Source organism: Sarcophilus harrisii, chromosome 5 (genome assembly GCF_902635505.1).
Source record: "Sarcophilus harrisii chromosome 5, mSarHar1.11, whole genome shotgun sequence".
In the NCBI taxonomy this organism is placed as follows: domain Eukaryota; kingdom Metazoa; phylum Chordata; class Mammalia; order Dasyuromorphia; family Dasyuridae; genus Sarcophilus; species Sarcophilus harrisii.
In genome coordinates, this window is record NC_045430.1 from 26189511 (window position 1) to 26212001 (window position 22491).

Here is a 22491-nt window from a genome sequence, read left to right on the forward strand (position 1 = left end):
CAGATTTGTTTTGAAAAATTGTTTGGCAAAGTTTCTTCTAGCACTAACATTTTATAAATCCATAAGTGGTCAAGTGTATATATAATTCTTCTCCATTATGCATTTAAAGTGGTATCGGAATCTATAAACTAAAATTAACTGTAACTGTGTTTCTTATTAATATCTCTACAATAATGTAATTATATTTGGAAAACATCTTTAAAAGTAAAAAGGGTCATCTTTGTAGATAGTAGATTTTTACTAACTGATATTCTCAAGCAAAAACTTGATACTCATTCAACAAGGATTATGTGGAAATATTTCTTGTTTAAGTATGGATTGGATTAGATGGTTTCTGAAGTCTGTTCTTATTCTGAGATTTTAGAAACTTTTAATTTAATCACCCAACCTTCCCAATCTAATTATCTGTGTGACTTTAGATAAAATTCAACCTCTTCACCAATTCAATGTAAAAGTTAGATTTGATGACTTCCGTATCTTGTGTGTATATATATATATATATATATATATATATATATATAGAGAGAGAGAGAGAGAGAGAGAGAGAGAGAGAGACTACTTAATAACAGTGCTGGGGGGAAGGGTTGGATCTTCCTTGCTTTAAGAATACTTATATTTTATGTATTCCCAAACAAACAAACAAAAAAAAGATGTTCAGAAAGGAAATGAAAATCCTTTGAAATATTCCCCTAGAGGACAGAACCAAGATGGCAGAGAAGAGTCCCAAGTTTCTCTCAAAAATGTTAAATCAAGTCTCTGAATTGATTCTAGAGTGATAGAAACTACAAAAATGTGGAATAAAACAATTTTCCAGCTTAAGATTACTTAGAAGGATTCAGGAAAGATCTGTCTCACTTGGGTGATAAAGGAGTATAGCTCAGTACAGATAGTGTCTTGGCAAGTCAGCAGAAATGAAATAAAAGTTATTCAAAGAATCAAGAGCTTGGAAAAGGGTGGACACAAATTGACTGAAGAAACCAATTCCTTAAAAGATACAACTGACCAAATGAAAAAAAAATCCTTTGAAGAGAGCAACTTCTTAAAAATTAGAATTGGTCTGAACAGACAATTTTCAGATGATGAAATTGAAAGTATTTCCACTCATATGAAAGCGTATTCCAAATCACTATTGATTATAGAAATGCAAATTAAGACAACTCCAAGATACCACTACACACCTGTCAGATTGGCTAAGATGACAGGAAAAAAAATAATGATGAATGTTGGAGGGGATGTGGGAAAACTGGGACACTGATGCATTGTTGGTGGAGTTGTGAACGAATCCAACCAATCCGGAGAGCAATCTGGAATTATGCCCATAAAGCTATCAAACTGTGCATATCCTTTGATCCAGCAGTGCTACTGGGCTTATACCCCAAAGAGATACTAAAGAAGGGAAAGGGACCTCTATGTGCCAAAATGTTTGTGGCAGCCCTGTTTGTAGTGGCTAGAAACTGGAAAATGAATTCAAATGGAGAATGGTTGGGTAAATTGTGGTATATGAATGTTATGGAATATTATTGTTCTGTAAGAAATGACTAGCAGGATGAATACAGAGAGGCTTGGAGAGACTTATGTGAACTGATGCTGAGTGAAATGAGCAGAACCAGGAGATCATTATATACTTCAACAACAATACTGTATGAGGATAAATTATAATGGAAGTGGATTTCTTCGACAAAAAGATCTAACTCAGTTTCAATTGATCAATGATGGACTGAAGCAGCTACACCCAAAGAAAGAACACTGGGAAATGAATGTAAACTGTTCGCATTTTTGTTTTTCTTCCCGGGTTATTTTTACCTTCTGAATCCAACTCTTCCTGTGCAACAAGAGAACTGTTCAGTTCTACTCACTATATTGTATCTAGGATATACTGTGACATATTTAACATGTATAGGATTGCTTGCCATTTGGGGGAGAGGGTGGAGGGAGAGAGGGGAAAAGTCATAACAGAAGTGAGTTCAAGGGATAATGTAAAAAAATTACCCAGGCATGGGTTCTGTCAATAAAAAGTTATAATTATCAAAAAAAATTAGAATTGGTCTAATAGAAAAGGAGGTTTTAAAAAAGGTAACTGAAGAAAATAATTCCTTAAAAATTAAAATTAATTAAATGGAAGCTAATGACTCTATGAGAAATTAAGAATCAGTCAAAAAAAAATTAAACAGAATGAAAAAATAGAAAAAATGTAAACTACTTCATTGGAAAAAACAACTGACCTGGAAAATACATACAGGAGAGATAATTTCAGATTTTTTGGACTGTCTGAAAGCCATTATAAATAAAAGAACTTGCACAGCTAGGACCAGAGGCCAAAATAGTCATTGGAAGAATCAACTGATCACCTCCTGAAAGTGATCCCCAAATGAAAAATCCAAGGAATATTATAGGCAAATTCTAAAACTTTCAGGTAAAGGAGAATATACTTCAAGCAGCCAGAAATACACAAATCAAACAGCCATTGTTGGTATTAGGACTTAGCAGTTTCTACATTAAAGAATGAGAGAGTATAGAACATGATATTCTTGAAAGCAAATTCAGATTACAACAGAGAATCAACTAGCCAGCTAAACTGAGTGTAATCTTTCAGGGGAAAAGATGAATATTCAATGAAATAGGGGACATGATGAAAAGACTGGAGCTGAAAGCAAATTCACTTTTCAAATACAAGATTCAGAGAAGCATTAAAAAATGAAACAGAAAAGAAAAAAATATGTTATTCAATAATGTTAAATTGTTTATATCCCTCCATAGGAAGATGATACTTAGAATGTTTGAGAATTTTATCACTATTAAAGCATAGACTTTGGCTGTAAGTTGACTTTGATATGATGATATAAAAAATTAAGAGGCTAAAAAAGAATTGTACTGAGGAAATGGGAATACAAAATAGCATAAATTATAATATATTAAGAAGCACAAAAGACCCACTACAATAAAGGGGAAAAGGAGAATTGTTTGTGTTGTTTGAAACTTATTCTCTTCAAATTTGGCTCAAAGCAGGGATAACATGCACTCTCTAAGGAGTAAAAAAAAAAAAAATTATCCTAGAGAGAAATAGGATGGGAAAGGAAAAAGAAAAGAGGGGGAGATGGATCAAAAGCAAAACACTGGTGAGGAGGGACAGGGTGAAAGGGTTGAGAAAAGCATAAACAGGGAGAAAATAGAATGGAGATAGATATAACCATAACTGTGAATGCCATTATGGGAATATCTCCCATAAAATGAAAACAGTAAAGTGGCTTTAAAAAAACCCAGAAGCCTACAATATATTACAAGAAACACATTTGAAGCACAGAGATACATAGAGAGTACAGTTAAATGCTGGAGCAGAATATATTATGCTTCAGATTAAATTTAAAAAAAAAAATCAGGGTTAGCAATACTGTCTCAGACAAAACAAAAGCAAAAGTAGATCTAATTAAAAGATAAGGAAGGAAATAAAATCTTTATAAAAGGAACCATAGGGAATGAAATTACATCAATATTAAACATATACGCACCAAGTGGCATAACATTCAGATTCTCAGAGGGGAAGTGATTTACAGGAAGAAATAAATAGTAAAACTATACCAGTGGGGGACCTCAACCTCCCCATTTCAGAACTAGATAAATCTAACCACAAAATAAACAAGAAAACAGTTGAGAAGGGAATTGAATTTTTTTTCTTTTTAAAAAAACTTCAATATAGTTATATTTTTTCTTTTTAAAAAAAATAACTTTTTATTGACAGAACCCATGCCAGCGTAATTTCTTACAACATTATTGCTTGCACTCACTTCTGTTCCGATTTATCCCCTCCCTCCCTCCACCCCCTCCCCCAGAGGGCAAGCAGTCCTATACATGTTAAATAGGTTACAGTAGATCTTGGATACAATATATGTGTGCAGAACCGAACAGTTCTCTTGTTGCTCAGGGAGAATTGGATTTAGAAGGTATAAATAACGCGGGAAGAAGAACAAAAATGCAAGCAGTTTACATTCATTTCCTAGTGTTCTTTCTTTGGGTGTAGCTGCTTCTGTCCATCCTTGATCAATTGAAACTGAGTTAGATCTTCTCTTTGTCGAAGAAATCCACTTCCATCAGAATACATCCTCAAACAGTATCGTTGTTGAGGTACATAACGATCTCCTGGTTCTGCTCATTTCACTCAGCATTAGTTCATGTAAGTCTTGCCAATCCTCTTTGTATTCATCCTGCTGGTCATTTCTTACAGAACAATAATATTCCATAACATTCATATGCCACAATTTACTCAACTATTCTCCAATTGATGGGCATCCATTCATTTTCCAGCTTCTAGCCACTAGCCACTACAAACAGGGCTGCCACAAACATTTTGGCACATAGAGGTCCCTTTCCCTTCTTTAGTATCTCTTTGGGGCATAAGCCCAGTAGAAACACTGCTGGATGAAAGGGTATGCACACTTTGATAACTTTTTGAGCATAGGGGAATAGAATTTTAAACAAGTTAGATATGATAGATCTCTGGTGAAAATGGATTGAAGAAAAAAAAGTATGCCTTTTTCTCAATAGTAGATAGTACCTACACAAAAACTGACCATATATTAGGGCATAAAAACCTCACAAGCAAATGTAGGAAAGTAGCAGAAATATTAAATGTATCTTTTTTCACATCATGATAATTTATGCAAATTACATGTAATAAAGGGTCAAAGAAAAATCAATTAAAATTATCTAATAATTAATAATATAATAATAAAAATAATCTAATCTTAAAGAATGAGCAGGTTAAACAATAAATCATAGAAACAATCAATAATTTCATCTGAGAATGACAACAATGAGACAACATACCAAAATTGATGGAATGCAGACAAAATAGTATTTAGGGGGAAGTTTTATATCTCTAAATGCTTATTATATTAATAAAATAAAGAAAGGAAAAAATTTGAATTTGGGATGCAGCTAAAAAAAGCTAGAAAAAGAACAAATTAAAACTCTCCAAATAAATATTAAGTTAGAAATTCTAAAAAATCAAAAAAGAGATTAATAAAAGTGAAAGTAAGAAAACTTGAACTAATGAGTAAAACTAAGAGCTGGTTTTATGAAAAAAAATAGTTATATATTTTGTTAATTTGATTTTTAAAAAAGAAAAAAAACTGCCAATATTAAAAATAAAAAGGCAAATTCTCTACCAGTGAAGAGGAAATTAAAGCAATAATTAGAAACTATTTTGTCCTATTATAGGCCAAAAGATCTGACAGTCTAATCAAAATGGATAAATATTTACAAAAATATAAATTGCCTAGATTAAGACAAGAAAAAATAAAATATTTAAACCCATTTTAGAAAAAGACATTGAACAAGCCATCAATGAGCTCCCTAAGAAAAATCTCCATGGTGAGATGGATTTACAAGTGAATGTTGCTACACATTTAAAGAACAATTAATTCCAATACTATATAAACTATTTAAAGAAAAAAAAAAAGGTAAAGAAAGAGTCCTACCAAATCTCTCTTTTGATACAAACATGATGCTTACACATAAACAAAACAGAGAAAATAAATTATAGGCCAATTTCCCTAATGAACATTGATGCAAAAATTTAAATAAAATATTAGCAAAGAATTATGATCTTATTATCTTCAATTATCTTGAGGATAATAAACTATGATCAGGGAGGACTTCTACTAGAAATGCAGAGCTGGTTCATTATTAGAAAATGTCAGAATAATTGACCACAATAATAACAAAGCTTACAGAAATCTTATGTATATCTCAGTAGATGCATAAAAGTCTTTTAAAAAGTCTTTTATGGCACTCATTCCTAATTTTTTTTTCTGAATAGCACTTTATTTTTCCATATACATGTAAATATAGTTTTCAACATTTATTTTTGTAAGGCTTTGTGGTCCAAATTATTTCTTTCTCCCTCCTTTACTTCTCCCCTCCCCAAGACAGCAAGCAATCTGATATTGGCTAAGCATAGCATCCATTCCTTTAAAACTACCAGAGAACTTAGGGAAAAATGGAGTTTTTAAAATTATAGGTAGTATTTATCTAAAACCATCAGCAAGCATTATATGTAATGAGAAATAAGCTCAAAATTTTCCCAATAAATTCAGGCTGAAACAAAGATGACTATTATCACCACTATTATTTAACATTGAACTAGAAATATTAAGTTTAGCAATAAAGGAAGAAAAATAAATCAAAGAAACTAGGATAAACAGTGAGGAGATAAAACTCCCTCTTTGTAGATGATATGATGATATATATAGAGAGAGAATTCTAAAGATTCAATTAACTAAACTTCTTGAAATAGTTAACAACTTTAGCAAAGTTGCAAGATATAAAATTAATCCTTATAAATCATTAGCATTAGCACAAAGCCCAGAAGCAACAAATAAATATTTTAAAAAAAAACTAATTGTAGATAATATAAAATATTTGGAATCCACTTGCCAAGACAAACTCAGGAACTACATGAACATAATTAGAAAATACTTTTCACACAAATCAAGTCAGATCTAATCAATCAGAAAAATATCAATTGCTCATGGGTAGGCTGAACTAACATGATAAAAATGACAATTCTACATGGATTAACTTATTTGATGTCATACCAGTTAAACTACCAAAAATTAATTTATAGTGCTAGAAAATCTAATAACAAAATTTACCTGGAAAAACAAATAATCAAGAATGTCAAAGGAATTGATAAGGGAAATTGCAAAGAAAATGAGTCTGGCAATAACAGAACTAATTATAAAATTGCAGTCATTAAAACCATTTGGAACTAGCTAAGAAAAAGAGTGCTGAATCAATGGAATAGTTTAGGTATCCAAGACACAGATAAATGATTGTCATAGCCTACTGTTTGATAAACCCAAAGACTTCACCTTCTAGGATAAGAATTTACTATTTGACAAAAACTGCTGGGAAATCTGGAAAACAGTATGGCAGAAAGAAGACATAGACCAACATCTCACTCTTTATACCACAATAAGGTCAAATGGTTACATGATTTACATATAAAGGGTGATATTCTTTTTTTTAAAAAAATTTACATTCTATTTTTTAATATTATTATAGCTTTTTATTTACAAAACATATGCATGGGTAATTTTTCAACATTGATCCTTACAAAACCTTCTGTTCCAACTTTTTCCTTCCTTCCCCCCACCCTGTCCCTTAAATGGCAGGTAGTCCAGTACATGTTGAATATGTTAAAGTATATGTTAAATCCAATATATGTATATATATTTATACAGTTATCTTGCTGCACAAGAAAAATCAGATCTCGAAAGAAAGAAAAAACCCAAAGAAGGAAAACAAAAATGCCAGCAAACAATAACAGAAAGAGTGGAAATGCTATGTTGTGGTCCACACTCATTTCCCATAGTTCTCTCTCTGGGTATAGCTGACTCTCTTCATTACTGAACAATTGGAATTGGTTTGAATCATCTCATTGTTGAAGAGAGTCATGTCCATCAGAATTCATCATTGTATAATTTTGTTGTTGCCACGTATAATGATCTCCTGGTTCTGCTCATTTCACTTACCATCAGTTCATGTAAATCTCTCCAAGCCTCTCTGAAATCATCTTGTTGGTCATTTTTTACAGAACAGTAATATTTCATAACATTCATATACCACAATTTATTCAGCCATTTGCCAATTGATGGGCATCCATTCAGGTTCCTGTTTATTGCCACTACAAAAAGGGCTGCCATAAACGTTTTTGCACATGTGGGTCCCTTTCCTTGCTTTAAGATCTCTTTGGGATATAAGCCCAGTAGTAACACTTCTGGATCAAAGGGTATGCACAGTTTGATAATAAAGGGTGATATCATAAGCAAAAACTAAGAGAGCGAGGAATAGTTTATCTGTCAGATCTATGGAGAAGGGAAGAATTTATGACCAAAGAAGGAACATTATGAAATGCCAAATGAATAATTTTGATTACATTAAATTAAAAAGATTTTGCACAAACAAACCCAATGCAATTAAGAATATAATGAAAGCAGAGAGCTGAGGAAAAAGAAATTTATAGCCAGTATTTCTGATAAAGACTTCATTTCTGAAATAGAGAATTGAATCAAATTTATAAGCATTATGAACAAATTTATAAGCAATATCAATAGGCAGTTTTCATATAAAGAAATTAAAGTTATCTATAGTTATCAAAAATGCTCTAAATGGCTATTGATTAGAAAAAGGAAAATTAAAATAACATTGATGTACCACCTCACATTTAGATTGACAAATATGACAAAAAAGGAAAATATTAAATGTTGAAAAAGATGTGCAAAATTTGAGACATTGGTGCATTGCTGATGAAGTTGTGAACTGAGCCAACCATTCTGGAGAGCATTTTGGAATCATGTCCAAAGAGCAAACTGCACATACCCTTTGATTCAGTAATACTGCTACTAGTTTTGTATTCCAAAGACATCAGAAAAAGAAAGAAAGAAAGAGAGAGAGAGAGAGAGAGAGAGAGAGAGAGAGAGAGAGAGAGAGAGAGAGAAAGAAAGAAAGAAAGAAAGAAAGAAAGAAAGAAAGAAAGAAAGAAAGAAAGAAAGAAAGAAAGAAAGAAAGAAAGAAAGAAAGAAAGAAAGAAAAAGAAAGAAAGAAAGGGAAAAGGACCCACATGTACACAAATATTTGTGACAGTTCTTTTTCTAGTAGCAAAATATTGGAAATTGAGGGGGAACGCCATCAGATGGGGAATGACTAAACAAGTTGTAGCTTATAAATGTAATGTGCTATAAGAAATGATGATCAGGCAGATTTTAGAAAAACCTGGAAAGACTTGTATGAAATAATACTGAGTGAAGTAAGCAAACCAGGAGAACATTAAAAACAGTAACAGCAACATTGTAGATGATTGACTATAATTGTCTTAGCTCTTCTCAGCAATACAGTGATCTAAGACAATTCTCAGAGATTCATGATGGAAAATGTAGTCCACATTCAGAGAGAGAACTATGGAGTCTGGCTGCAGATTGAAACACTATGTTCACTTTTTTTCATTTCCCATGCTTTCCCCTTTTTGTTTTCCCCACCCTCAACAACCTGACTAGTGTGGAAATAGGTTTAAAGTGATTGTATATGTACAATTTATATAAGATTTCTTGCTCTCTTGGAAAGGGGAGAAAGGAAGGGGAAAAAGAGGGAGAATATTTGAAACTTAAAATCTTTTAAAAATGAATGTTGAAACCTATGTTTACATGTAATTGGAAAAAATAAAACACTATTAAGTGTTGGGGGGGAGGGAAGAAATATTCCCCTAATTTATTTTAGAAGACTTCCATTTATAAATATGTATTATTCACACTACACATCAGAAGCAAATCCATGGAAAAGTAAGATAAGGTCACAAAGAAATCAATCAGACATGGAACCCAAACTCTTATTATTAATATTTTTGGTGACATTTATCAACAAAATTGAAAAAAACATAGAAATGATTCCATTCTCCTTTTGCAGATCCCTGTCCACAGGAAGAGAATGACCCTCCAGAGGAACATGATCCTGGGCAATTTGCTGGCCTGCTCCATGGATCTTCTCCAGCCTGTGAGTCCCCTGATAATCCACTTCGTCTCTATAGCAAAGCAAATATGTGTGCTGGAGCACAGGAAGATATTAGTTTGATGAATAATCCTCTCCATTATAAGCAGCCTCCACCAGGAAATAATCCAGGAGCTCCAGTAAAGAAAATTAAGCCCAAAGTGGTTAGTAGAACCATTTTTCACACAAAAAGCAATCCATTAGAAAATCGCACCCTTGTTGGCACAAGAACAGCAAGAAATGGAACAAGAAATGGGAATGGGGACCAGTGGGGTGTTAGCACAGGAGGATTCGTGGAGCGAGCCTGTACTCTGGGAAGGATACGGTCTTTGCCAAAAGCCCTTCTTGATTTGCATTTGTCCAAAAATGTTTCCAAATCTGATTCTGATCTCATTGCCTACCCATCCACTGAGAAAACTTCAAGGGTGAATTGGAGTGAATCCTCAACAACTGAACCCAGTTCTAAAGGGAATTCTGAGAGGACTCCTTCCTTCACTTCTGAATGGGAAGAAGTAAGTTGAATGTTTTTATTATTTATTAAACAAGACAGTGGAATTGGGTACTTGGGGAAGGGACAGATTTTAAATGTCTGATACCTTGGGAGCTAAAAAGAAAAGAATATTTTCATCGCAGAAGGCAAAAAGGATACCTCTTGGAAATGCTTTATTATTTCATAACTAGCATCATGGATCTAACACACTTCCTCCTGTAGAGAGAAGCCTTTTTAAAAATGACCATAGGAATCGATGCCCATCAAACTATGCAGTAAATTTTTTTTTTTATAAAATGTATATTTCATTTTATGGTTTATGGAGAAGTTTCTGCTTCATAAATTTTATTCCTTGAAGCAGCCTAGTAGTCTCATTTTTCAATTGTAAAAATTGAGATTCATAGAGTTTTATAGAGTCAGTAAAACTACTAGATTCCATCTCTTATGGTTTTCTAGGCCAGTACCCTTCTTGTTACATCAAGGAACTTCACTGTAGCAAGTAAGAACATGACAAAGATAGTTAAATAGCAAATTCTGGCTACTTTTGCTTTCAGTTATCTGCCTATTAACCAACATCCCTGCAATTTTCATGCTTTTTCATCTAGTAGGTGACAGTTTATTTTTTAGTTTTCTGTATCTCTGCTCTCCATCATTAACATAAGACAATGTGGTTGAATTTGAGATCTGCCTTTGAGAGAAGTTGACTGAGTGAACTTAGGCAAACGTCTTTACCTTTCAATTGTTGAGATACCTACTTTAAGACAATGACATCCAGTCAGGGTATGAAATTGCTGGGTTTTTCCTCCTTCTCAACACATACACATTGAGATGTACACAAGCCTAAGAAATCACCAGTTAGCACATAGCTATTAGCAGATATTAGAGCTTAGAATTAATTAGCTTATTTAATAAGGGCATGTAGTCAACATCATGGATTCAGTCCATGTGTGACAGAAGTAAGCTTTCTGTGTGGCCATAGACTGATTCATTATCATAAATAAGGTCACAAAAGGCATTCCATTGGTAATGCATAAAGGTGAGAGTATGAATCTTTCATTTATAGTTCCACATCAAGTTTTTACAAATCTTCCAGTGTTCCAAGGAATATATATGGCCCTGTGTTTTTTTTTTTTTTTAAATCAGTGACCTCTTTAAGGCCATGTATGATAAGTTTATTTCATTTGCTGGAGACGCAAACCTGGGAGCAATAGTTAACACAATGAATGATAGTCAGGATGTGAAGTGGACAGGACAAAACAATGAACTGAATCTAATAATTTTAAGTTGAATGGGGATAAATAGCCAATCTGATATTTAGATTCAGGGTATCAGGATTGATAGGATTCTGATATTTGAATTTCATGAGTATAAGCAGGCAGATACGCTTAAAAAGATTTTCGCTGAAAAAAAGATATGGAAGGCTGAGTAGATTGAGAGCTCAGCATACCAGAAAGGTGTTATGACACCAAAGAAGCTAAGGCATTCTTAATCTGAATTAAAGAGAAGCATAACTTGCCAGAAAGACAAAAGTGATAGACTTCTACCATAGTCATTGCACTCCCAGAAAATTGTGTTCATTTTGGGCATTAAAGTTTAAGATGAATATGGATAAATTGGTGATTTTAGAGAGAAAATGAGTGAATATAGTGGGAGGACTTTGAATTTATAATATATAAAGTTTAATTAAAGGAAATAAGAATGCTTATTCTATAAAAGAGAAGACTCGGTGAGGACATTAAACCTATGTTCAAATATAGGTTGAAGATATCTAGAAGCAAGATTGAACTTCTTCTGTTTGGTCCCCAGGGATAGAACTGAGAGTAACAGTTGGAAGCTGCAAAGATGAAGTTTTAGGCTTGACTATGGGAGGGTGAGAGGTTGTGTGTGCTAAAAATTTGAGCTGCACAAAATGAAATATGCTGCTGTAGGACATACTAGGTCTTCTTCACTAGTGGTCTTCAGGAAATGATTAAATAACCATTTGTTAGTGATACTATGAATGAATAGTTTTCCATGTCTAGACTGGATTAGATGGTTTCTAAGGTTCCTTTTGATGGTGCATTTCTTACCTGTTTCCTATCTTATAGGGAAAAAATTAGAAGCACATGCTCCTACCAACAAGTCTCTATATATTTTGTGTAGGAAAAATTACATATAATCTTACCATTGATGTTTATTTAAATTAAATTCATGAAAGCATGAGAAAAAAAATGTCTGCTCACAATTTCTACAACACACACACACACACACACACACACACACGCGTGCGCGTGATTATATTTTTAATAACAGGATACAGTGTAATGTAGTCCTTTGTCTAAAGCTTTTCCTGTACTGCAAAGTTTTCTTGATTGTGGTACTGTTGCATTCACAATACTAAAAATGTTTTGCTTTTGTATTTGGGGAATTATCAGATGCAATGGAGACATTTAATGAGTTCTTCTCACTGTTTTTATTTTTTATAGATTGATAAAATAATGAGCTCCATAGATGCTGGAATCAACAATGAGCTTGAAGAGATGAATGATGATATTACAAGTAAGGAAACCTTTTTCTCTAAGAATCATTGAAATGAAAATGTGATTTAAAAAAAACATCTAAAAATGTGTGCTGACTTAAAGGTGATAAGCTAATTAATCTTAAATTGAAGGGAAAATTAGCATCTTGCATTCTGTTAAAATAATTGTACTGAAAATTGCCTTCACTTTTACAGAAACTATACCAGCATGTTTCATTTGAATTCAACAGTTTCTGAACTGCTACTATACTTAATAACAAGTGGTAATTCATAAGAATAATGCTTTATATATTTTTTTCATGGCTTAATTTCATTCACATTCTGTTGCATTGAGCCAGTCAACAAACTTTTATTAAGTTCCTGAGGTACCAAGGCATTGAGTATAATCTTTGGTCCTGAACACTAAATCCAATAATTAATTTTTTATTTGATGAAATATATATAATCTGACTGAATTCAATTCAATAAACATTTAATAAACATCATATGAGCACGAAGTGCTAGGTGTTAAAATTACAAACACAACATTTATATATTAATCAGTATCCAGTCTGCTTTTAGAAAAAAATGATATAAGGATTGAAAAAAGGCAAAATTTCCTGATATTTAGAACTATCCAATAGTACAAATTTAAAAATTACACAGACATCAGTGCAATGGAGATATTTTGGGATATTCCTTATTTTTTTTCAATTAGAGCTTTTTATTTTCAAAACATATGCATGGATAATCTTTCAAAGGGTTAACCCTTTTCAAAACCTTGTGTTCTAATTTTCCCTCTCCTTTCCCTATCCTCTCCCCTAGATTGCAAGCAATCCAATATACGTGGTAGGAATATATGCTAAATCCAATATATGCATACATATTTATACAATTATCTTGCTGTTCAAGAAAAATCAGAACAGGAAAAAAATGAGAAAGAAAATAAAATGCAAGTAAACAACAACAAAAAGAGTGAAAAAAGCTATGTTGTAAACCACACTCAGCTCCTATGTGCTGAAAAGAGAAGTAATATAAAGAAATCCATGTGGGAAAAGATTAACTTTGGAGGAAAGAATAGTGGTTAAAAAAAAAAAAGTAAACACAAGTTGAGCCTCCTCTTTATGTCAGGCTCTGCAAGATGCTGTGGGGATTCAAAGATGAAGGAATATAGTCTCAGCCTTCAAGATACTCCTTATTTTATTTTTTTTTATTCAAAATGAAAATAACTACAATCATGTTAACAAATGGATAATGTAATCCAAATATCTATAATGGTATTACACTATAGAGATAACGGCATAGCTGTTCACCAATGTGAAAGTGAAATAAATAGCTGCTTTGAAGGCATCATGGGACATATAGATGGTGCAGTGGTTAAAGTGTGGTTCTAAAATAAGGAAGACCTGAATTAAAATTTGGCCTCACACACTTACTAGCTTTGTGACCCTGGGCAAGTCACTTAATCTTGCTTGCTTTGGTTTCCTTATCTGCAAAATGAACTGGAGAAGAAAATAACAAACCACTCCAGTATTTTTGCCAAGAAAATCCTAACTGGAGTTATGAAGAGTAGGACATAAGTGAAACAGCTGAAAACAACAACATGAAAGCACAATATCTTATCAGAATTGCCAGCCGTTATTTCAAAGGGCTGGATTGGAAAGCACCAGAAGCTTCCTCATTAGAGGTCCTCAAATAAGAAATGAATAACAATTTATGCACTATGTAATAAAAGGGATTATTCTTTTCCACTTATAAATTGCAGTAGATTGTCATTTAGTCTCTTACAATTCCAAAACTTTGTGGTTTTTGTATTTTTTTTTGAATATTCCTTTCCTCAAAAAGTTTAAATATAATCACAGGATTTAAAAAAACTGGAAGAAATAGTTATTCCAACTTTCTCACTGTACCATTTATAAAACTTCTGCTTAGGGAAGTAAAGTAACTCATGCTTCTTTGTGGTCAGTAATTATTAGTACATTCTGAAAAAAAATTAAGGCATACCAGTTGATGTAATTTTTGCTTTAAACTTGGTTATGAAAGTGCTTTGGAAACTGAAAGAGTGCGACTAATTATATTGTTGTTATGTTGTTGTTGTGTTTTTTTGCTGGCATAAGTCATTGTGAGTTTTGGATCTGTATTTATTGCTTATGCTGTAGTAATTATATTAGTGTTTAGTTGGTCCTAAAATCTTATTAATTACTATCACCAATTAGCAGCACAGAGATACCTCTCCTGATGATTTCAGATAGAGCAAAACTATTTCCAGTAGAAGTTCTCATTAATCAAAGCTTCAGAGGAATCTAGCTCTCAAGGATCACAGTAAGAGATTCATCCTAAGAGATTTATAGCTTATCTTTCATATCTAAAAAGTAGATGGTTAAGTCTGAGGTCCTTTTGCTTGGGTCTAAACACTTTAAATTGAGACTTTAGCTTTACCTTCATTACTAGGCATGCATCCTAGGCCATTGCCAGCCATCTTGAATTTTGTCCTGCCACTGGACTTTGGAGGCTCAGAAATAGAGAGTGAGCCCAATGATTTTGTGCACCTCAGCCCCTTTTAAATCCAATTCAGGTGCAAGTCATCATCCATGATGTAAATGATCATCTTCGAAAATAAAGGACAAACAATATCATGACATATTCAAAGAGCTCTTGGCTGGGTTCTATAAGACTGGAACTAAAGAGCTTCAGCATCCTTTTAAAAAAGTGTTTCAGAGGGAAGAAAATATGTATTTTTGGTAAACAAATAATGCCTTTCTCCTCTTAACTCATGCTAAGAAGAGTAAGGTTATTCCTCAGAACAACTTGCATAGTTGAAGTTGAACTGAACTTAGAAAACCTACTTTCTAGTCACACTTTTACTCCTCATAATGGGTAGAACCTGAAGAAAGGCATTAAACTTTTTTTAGCCTCTTTTTTTATATCAGTCAATTGTAAGTGGGTGGTAGATAAATCTAAAGTGGCCACTGTATCTGTTTTTTCTATTATCATGATTATCATCTTTCCCATCATTTTATTTCACCTTTGATCTCTTTGAAGAGGTAACATTACACAGTGAAAAATCTTGGATTGAGTCAATTAGTACCTCTGATCATGGCTAAGTCACTGAGCTACTCTTAGCCTCGGTTTCTTTTTCTATAAAAAAGAAAGTCTTATTAAATAACTTTTAAGTTCACTTCCAGCTCAAAAATCTATGACTGCTTTGAAGAAATCTCTACATTAATGCAGAATGAATGGCAATTCTTTTACAAGAACTTTTATTCCTGGTGTATTTCCTGAGACTCAAAGAGATTGAGTCTTGTTTAGTATGGGTAAGAAGCAGGGATGAACCTAGATTTTCCTGACTCTTGATTTATATCCTACCACTGTACCCAGATGGTTCTGGATTGCAAAGTGAGGCAGGTGACCTTGCACAGTCCTCCCTCACTGTAATACAATTAATTTGCATATCATGGTATCTCTTCCCTGAAGGCATGGTCCTAAGTGTTCGAGGTCAGATTTGAACTCAAGTCTCCCTAATTACAGGAAAGGTATTCTATCTACTATGCTATAAATTCTGATCATTAGTGGCAAATATGTGATTTAAACTTTGATAAGAGAATCTGACATGGAAGGGATCTCTTCCATGTGCCCCTCCTATTATAATATAATAGACAATAATAATATAGGCCTATAATGCCAATTTACTTTTTAACCAAGTAATATCTTGTCTTACCTTGTCCTTGCCTGATGAGCTTATTGTCATTTTGTTGCTGTCCCCATCCAAAATGCTGAAAGTACATCTGTATTACTCCTTTGAGATGAGTTGAATCCTCTCTGGGTCCCTAAGTGTGTCTTTTCTGTTAATATAGGATTAAAGTATAAGGATTTGAAATACCTTAGATATTGTCTACTTTAACCTCTTCGTCTTATTGAAAAAGAACCTTGGTCCAAAGAATAGAAAATCACTTGAGGAATAATTATTAGGATTACCCAGTTGTTTTGATTCCGCTGCTCTTTCCACAATTCCTGATTCATATACGCAAACATATATACAAATATATGTATGTGTGTGTCTATATACATTCTTGTTTCCATGTATACATAAATATTACTTGGTTAAAAAGTAAATTGGTATAATTTTTATCAGCTGGTTTTTAAAGAAAGACTAAAGAAATACACGTGTCCCTCACCAGGTAAATGACTTTAGCTTTAATGGTGTGGTGGAAAGAGTTCTGTACTAGTAGTGAGATTTATATTCTACTTTTTGTTTTGCAACTAATTAGATTGTGACATCGGATAGCTCACTTAGTCTTTCTGGCTCTGATCCCTTATATGGAACACAAGGGAATTGGACATGATGGTATCCTACTAAGATCTTGGTTATTTCAGTCTTTTTCTTGTACTTTCTGACATTTTTCTGTCCATGAGAGCTAGATCTCAAAGCATCTCGGTTTCTTTCCACACTGGGCAATTCATTATTCACCAATCTAGATCTCTGCCCTATGTAATTTTTGAATGGACAGAATGGCCCCACTGGATGCCGCACTCTTTCCCTCAAACAGTGGAATGCTGCATTGCTCAATTTCCCCCATCCATGGTATCCTGACCTGTTCTCTTTATTGCTCAATTTTCTGGCCCAACATTGGCAGTTCAAGTGTGTCACACTGTCACTACTGGGAATGTTCATCTCATCACTAGCAATTTCAAGCAATGCAACCAAATGTTGTCTGGCCAGTGACCTGAGCAGACTTCCATAGACTATAATCAGTGTCTCCATGGGCAATGGAAAGGAGATGGAGCCAGAGTGTGGGCTGGCTTTTGTTATGAGTCTTTAGGTCTGTTAGTACAACTAGCCAATCACATGGGAGGTGAAGAAAAAAATAAATGATAAATCTCATGTCAAGAGAAACTAGGAAATGAAAGATGAGCTAAAGGGGAGATAAAGGATGTTTGAAAGAATCCAGATATCTGGGAATAGTTGGGGAAATGCTTGAGGGAGGGATCCCTCCCAGAGGGATCTGGGAGGAGCTGAAGAGATGCTTAAAGGATGAGATGGTCTCCAAGTAGAGTAAGGAAATTTGATTTTAGGGCGAGAAGAAGCTGGCTTGAATTCCCATCACTATGGTCTCCCAATCCCATGCCTTTGCTCATACCATTTCACATGCCTGAAATATCTTCTTTGCTTTTTTCTGCTGAATTCCTACCAGTCTTTACAGCCCAGTGAAAGGCTGCTTCCTCTAGGAAGCTATTATTGATCCCACAGTCAAAAAAGAACTTTCCTACTTCCATTGCAATTGATTCTGAAACTCTCTAATTCATTTATCATATAATATGATGTATTAAATTAATTTCCACATCTAATCATCCTAATAGACTATAAACTCCCTAAAGGAAGGTACTATTCAATCTAAACTTTTATGTCCCCCATTAACATTGGAACATGGGATCTCACGTTAGAAGAGATCTTACAAATCATCTAATCTAATTGTCTCAAGGAAATTGAGGTCCAGAGGTTGTGGATACCTCAGGGTCACACAGCTAGCAAGGACATGATGCTTGGGTTTGCTACCTCCAGATCCAATAATACACATTTAAAAGTCTGTTTTATACATTTTTTAAGGACACAAAGAAATTGTTTTAGAAAATAGTAATTAAAATATAGTGATAAGGTATAATTCACAGGCTTACAGAATTAAGATTTAGAGCTATTAGGAACATTAGAGGTTTTCAAGATTAACCCACTCATTTTACAGACAAGGAAATTGAGGCATAGAATGGTTAAATAAATTAAACAGGGTCACATGACCAATTAAAACTCTAAGGTAGAACTTGAAGACAGCACTTCCAGACTCCAAGTCTTTATCCAGTATATTGTAATGCCTTTGGAAGTATTTATTAAGCACCTATTTTATGGATGTTATGGTGCTAGACCCTGGGGATACAGTGATAAAAAGTTAAATATTCCCTTCCCTTAAAGAGCTAGTAAATATTATATTAAGAAAGATGATATTGGGACAGTTAGACAGTATAGTGGATAGAGCACTGTACTGAAGTCAGGAGGACTTGAGTTCACATTAGATTTCAGACACTTAACATTTATTAGTTGTGTGACCTTGGGCAAATCACTTAAACCCTATTGCCTCACCAAAAAATGGAAGGAAGGAAGGAAGGAAGGAAGGAAGGAAGGAAGGAAGGAAGGGAGGGAGGGAGGGAGGGAGGGAGGGAAAGAAGAAAGAAAGAAAGAAAACATTTACTTTGTACAAATACATATAAAAAAATAAGCAGTATAAATAAAAGGTAGTTTTGTAGATGAAGAGTTCTGATAAGGGAAGGAGATCAATGAAGACCCTATTTTGAAAGTGGTATCTAAACTTAACTTTGAAGAAAACTCAGAAGCCTAAGAGGGAAAGATGTGGAGAGAATGAATGTTTTGCTAAGCAAAGACCCAGAGATGTGAGATAAAATAGTATGCATGAGAAATAGCAAGGCCACCAGTTTGTCTGGACCAGAAGGACATGCATAAACTACTTTCATTTAATTCTGAACCTCTTATAGCAAGCTAAAACCAAGAGATTGTTGTTGATTCTAGGAAATATAAATAAATAAATAAATGTCATTGTTGTTAACATTATAGGATACATGTGGATTTCATGTTGCTCATGAATTAACATTTCTATCATAAACCTCCTTTATTATTTAATTTTAAAAGTTTGAGAATTTACAGTATGTAAGGATTTCTACTTAGAATTATATACTTACTGTATGTCAGATATTATGCTAAGTGTTGTTGATAGAAATCCCTACCCTCAAGGAAGTTACATATTAGGAGCACAGTGAATAAAGTACCTAGTCTGGAGTGAAGAAGATTCATCATCTTGAGTTCAAATTCAGTCTCAGACAATAGCTGTTTGACCCCGGTGAGGTCACCTTTTTGTCTCAGTTTCCTCATTTATAAAATAAACTAGAGAAACAAATTACTCCAGTATTTTTGCCAAGAAAACATTAAATAGGGTCTCATTGTAGAAAATGGCTGAACAATGAAAGCATGTTAAAAAGATCTGGAAAGGAGGAAAAGGGGTAGGCAATACAGGAAGAAAAGAGAAAGAGGAGGATTCTGAACAGAGTTTAGGCATGAATAAATTTTTTGGCTTTGGACGTGGAAGGCAAAAAAAAATTATGTAAATTCTATTCTCAAAGAATTTATAGTCTAGTGCCTGTTAAAGGTGAAGGCATGAGGTATATAGTCCTTAATGGGTCTTTCCATTCCCATTATAAATAGGTAGTACTAATGTGAAGTATCTTGTCTAATAATTGGAGATAATTAAAGAGGTTCCCTTCTAGAACATACATAACTCCTTCACTGCCATGCCCATAGCTAAGTCATAATATGGGCATCTGTAGGGGCTCTACATTTGCATTCAAGCTAGAGATTTCTCGAATTAGCAATGAGTTATAGGATATTAAGTTAACCCTAGGATGACTCTTACAGGACATCTATTCTAACAGCCTTCATTTTTATATAAATGTAAATTAAGATTTTGAGAATTAAAGAAATTAGCCCAAGGTCACACAACTAATAAGAAACAGAAAAGGGATTCAAATCCCAATTCTAGACTTCAGACTCCAGGGTTTATGTTCCTTCCCCTAGAGCATAATATTTCACAACTCCTTGTGTCATGTGAAACACATGGATACCCTGCTATGTGTTCTGTGCAACTAATAAAATTTCTCTGCTCCTTACTCGTTCCTTTAAGTAATTATTTATGCTGAGGATTGTGCTAGTCCCTGGGGATAAAAGACAAAAATAAAATGGTCCCTGCTTTCAAGGGACATATTATGTAGTGGGGAAGCCAACATGTACATACATAAATAGATAAAGAATAAATGAAAGGTAGCTTTGGGTGGGAGAGTACGAGATGAGGAATCAGTAAATGCTTCCTATAGAAGGTGATATTTCAGCTAAGACTCAACAATTGTGAGGCATTCCATAAAGTAGAAATGAGGAAGACTTGCTGTCCTTTTGAGGTATTTAGACAGATTTTCTCCAAGCTTTCAGAAATGGCATGACATCAGATTTGTATGATAGAGAGCATATTGGCTCCAGTCAGCATGATGAGATCCTCTATAGCTACATGGGTGCTAGCAGAGAGAGCCTGCATTATTGGAATCTGGAAGCCAAGCTATTCCCTTAGGTAAGAAGGAGGGGCACTAATAGAATTATAGTTGGACTTTTTAATTTTGAGGAGGCCTTTTTTTTCAAGTGGGCCTTTATTACAGTTCCATCCCAGGTGGAAGTCTTAGATAGATTTCTTAGCTACATACCTTGCATTGACAGAATCATCTCAAACCCACCATTACTACATCTAATTAGAAAGCCAAGTTTTGATGTCAGACCCCAGAGGTTATATTTCCCCCTGTAACAGACCTTTACTGTAATTCCCTTGCTAACTCTTTTTAGGATGCTAAATCCCTTTTAGGGTTAGCTTACCAGTCAATGATATAATCCCCCTTTTCCTCTAACTCCTTCTTGGAGTTAGACCTGTAATTCTCACTTGCCAAGCTTTAATGGTATTTCCCATTAGGAAACTTGCCTTCCCCTTGTTAATTGCTAAAAGTCCCCTTTCCTTCCTAAAGCTCTTAACAGCATTAATAAAATCTTTTCCCCTTGATTTGAAGGAGATCTAAGCCTATAAATTCTTTTAATGTAGCTCATGACACTGACCTGTACCCCCAAAATCTTTGGAATAACACATACTCATACTCCAGCATTTTAAAGTCCTAGTATGAGGACCCCCACTATCTCAACAAGAGGACCATGAGTTCAAATATCATCTCTTAATTTTCCATCTTTGTGATGTTGTGTAGATCATTTAATCTATGTGGGCACTAAATTTTTTCCCATCTATATAAAGAGAGAATTGAACTAGATGGATTACATACAACTTTTCATTTCTTTCTCTAAGTCAGTGAGACCATGAATCATAGAATATCAGACTTGGAAGGAGCCCCTGCCATGCATTTCAACTTCTCCCTATTCTAGACCAAACAAGAAAGGTTTCTTAGAAATCTCTCACAAGAGACTATCGCTATTTTCCACATGCCTTCATCATAGTCTTGTCATGTGATGGGTTTGTTTTGAAGGGGACTAGGAACACAGACTCTTACAGCTGAGAAGAACTTCAAAAGCTTTCTAGTCCAACTGGCCTAAGCTATGAATCCTCTCTCCAATAATCTAGATAAGTGATTATTCAGCTTTTGTTGAAAGACTTTGCCTCAGTTGCTACCCAGGCTTAATCACTGAATGTGGACTCAGTCAAACTGAAACCTGTTGAAGACTTTAGCTTAAAAAGGCCCAGGTCTTCCATTTTATCCAGGGCCATCTCCACTCTACATCTGGCACTGGTCCCAAATGGCTCTAGAGGGGAAAGTGAGGCCAATGATTTTTCATAACCTTTCCTCACTTAAATCCATTCATTTGCGCGTATCATCTTTTTGATATCATGGTCCTCTTTGAAAATGAAGGATAAATATTAATTACCTATCTCCCTAAACTATTCTACTTTTGGACACTTTATCACTATCATGTTAAAAGAGTATTTTTATTATTTTAAATATATATTATATATTTATTTAACATATATAATTTAATATATAAACAATATTTAATATATAATATAAATATATTAAAATATTAAACTTATATTTGTATTTATAGATATATAAAATTATATTTTAAATAAATTTATATATAAGCATAAAAAATATTTATGAAGAATAACCTGACAGTTTTGTAGGGGAAAATATTGAGTTTGACGTCAGAAGATTGTGTACCTCCATAAATATCCCTCTCTTACTTCTTGGAATGCTTATACAATTTGCTAAGTACCTTTTAAATCCCAACTCAGATATTACTCCCTCTAGTATGACTCTCTTTCTTTTCCCATTTGGTAAGGACCTTTCCCCCAGAACCTCATAAAGC

At 33.8% G+C, this 22491-nt stretch overlaps 1 protein-coding gene across 12 annotated transcripts in view; it reads left to right on the top strand.

Moving 5' to 3' along the window:
• ANKS1B (ankyrin repeat and sterile alpha motif domain containing 1B) overlaps positions 1 to 22491 on the top strand; it is a 1348113-nt gene that overhangs the window by 693332 nt on the left and 632290 nt on the right. For all 12 annotated transcript variants that reach the window (XM_031941007.1, XM_031941002.1, XM_031941004.1 and 9 more), the window contains 2 exons: positions 9460 to 10052; positions 12496 to 12568. In XM_031941007.1, the coding sequence (XP_031796867.1) occupies positions 9460 to 10052; positions 12496 to 12568 (666 nt within the window). The remainder of the gene's footprint in view (positions 1 to 9459; positions 10053 to 12495; positions 12569 to 22491) is intronic.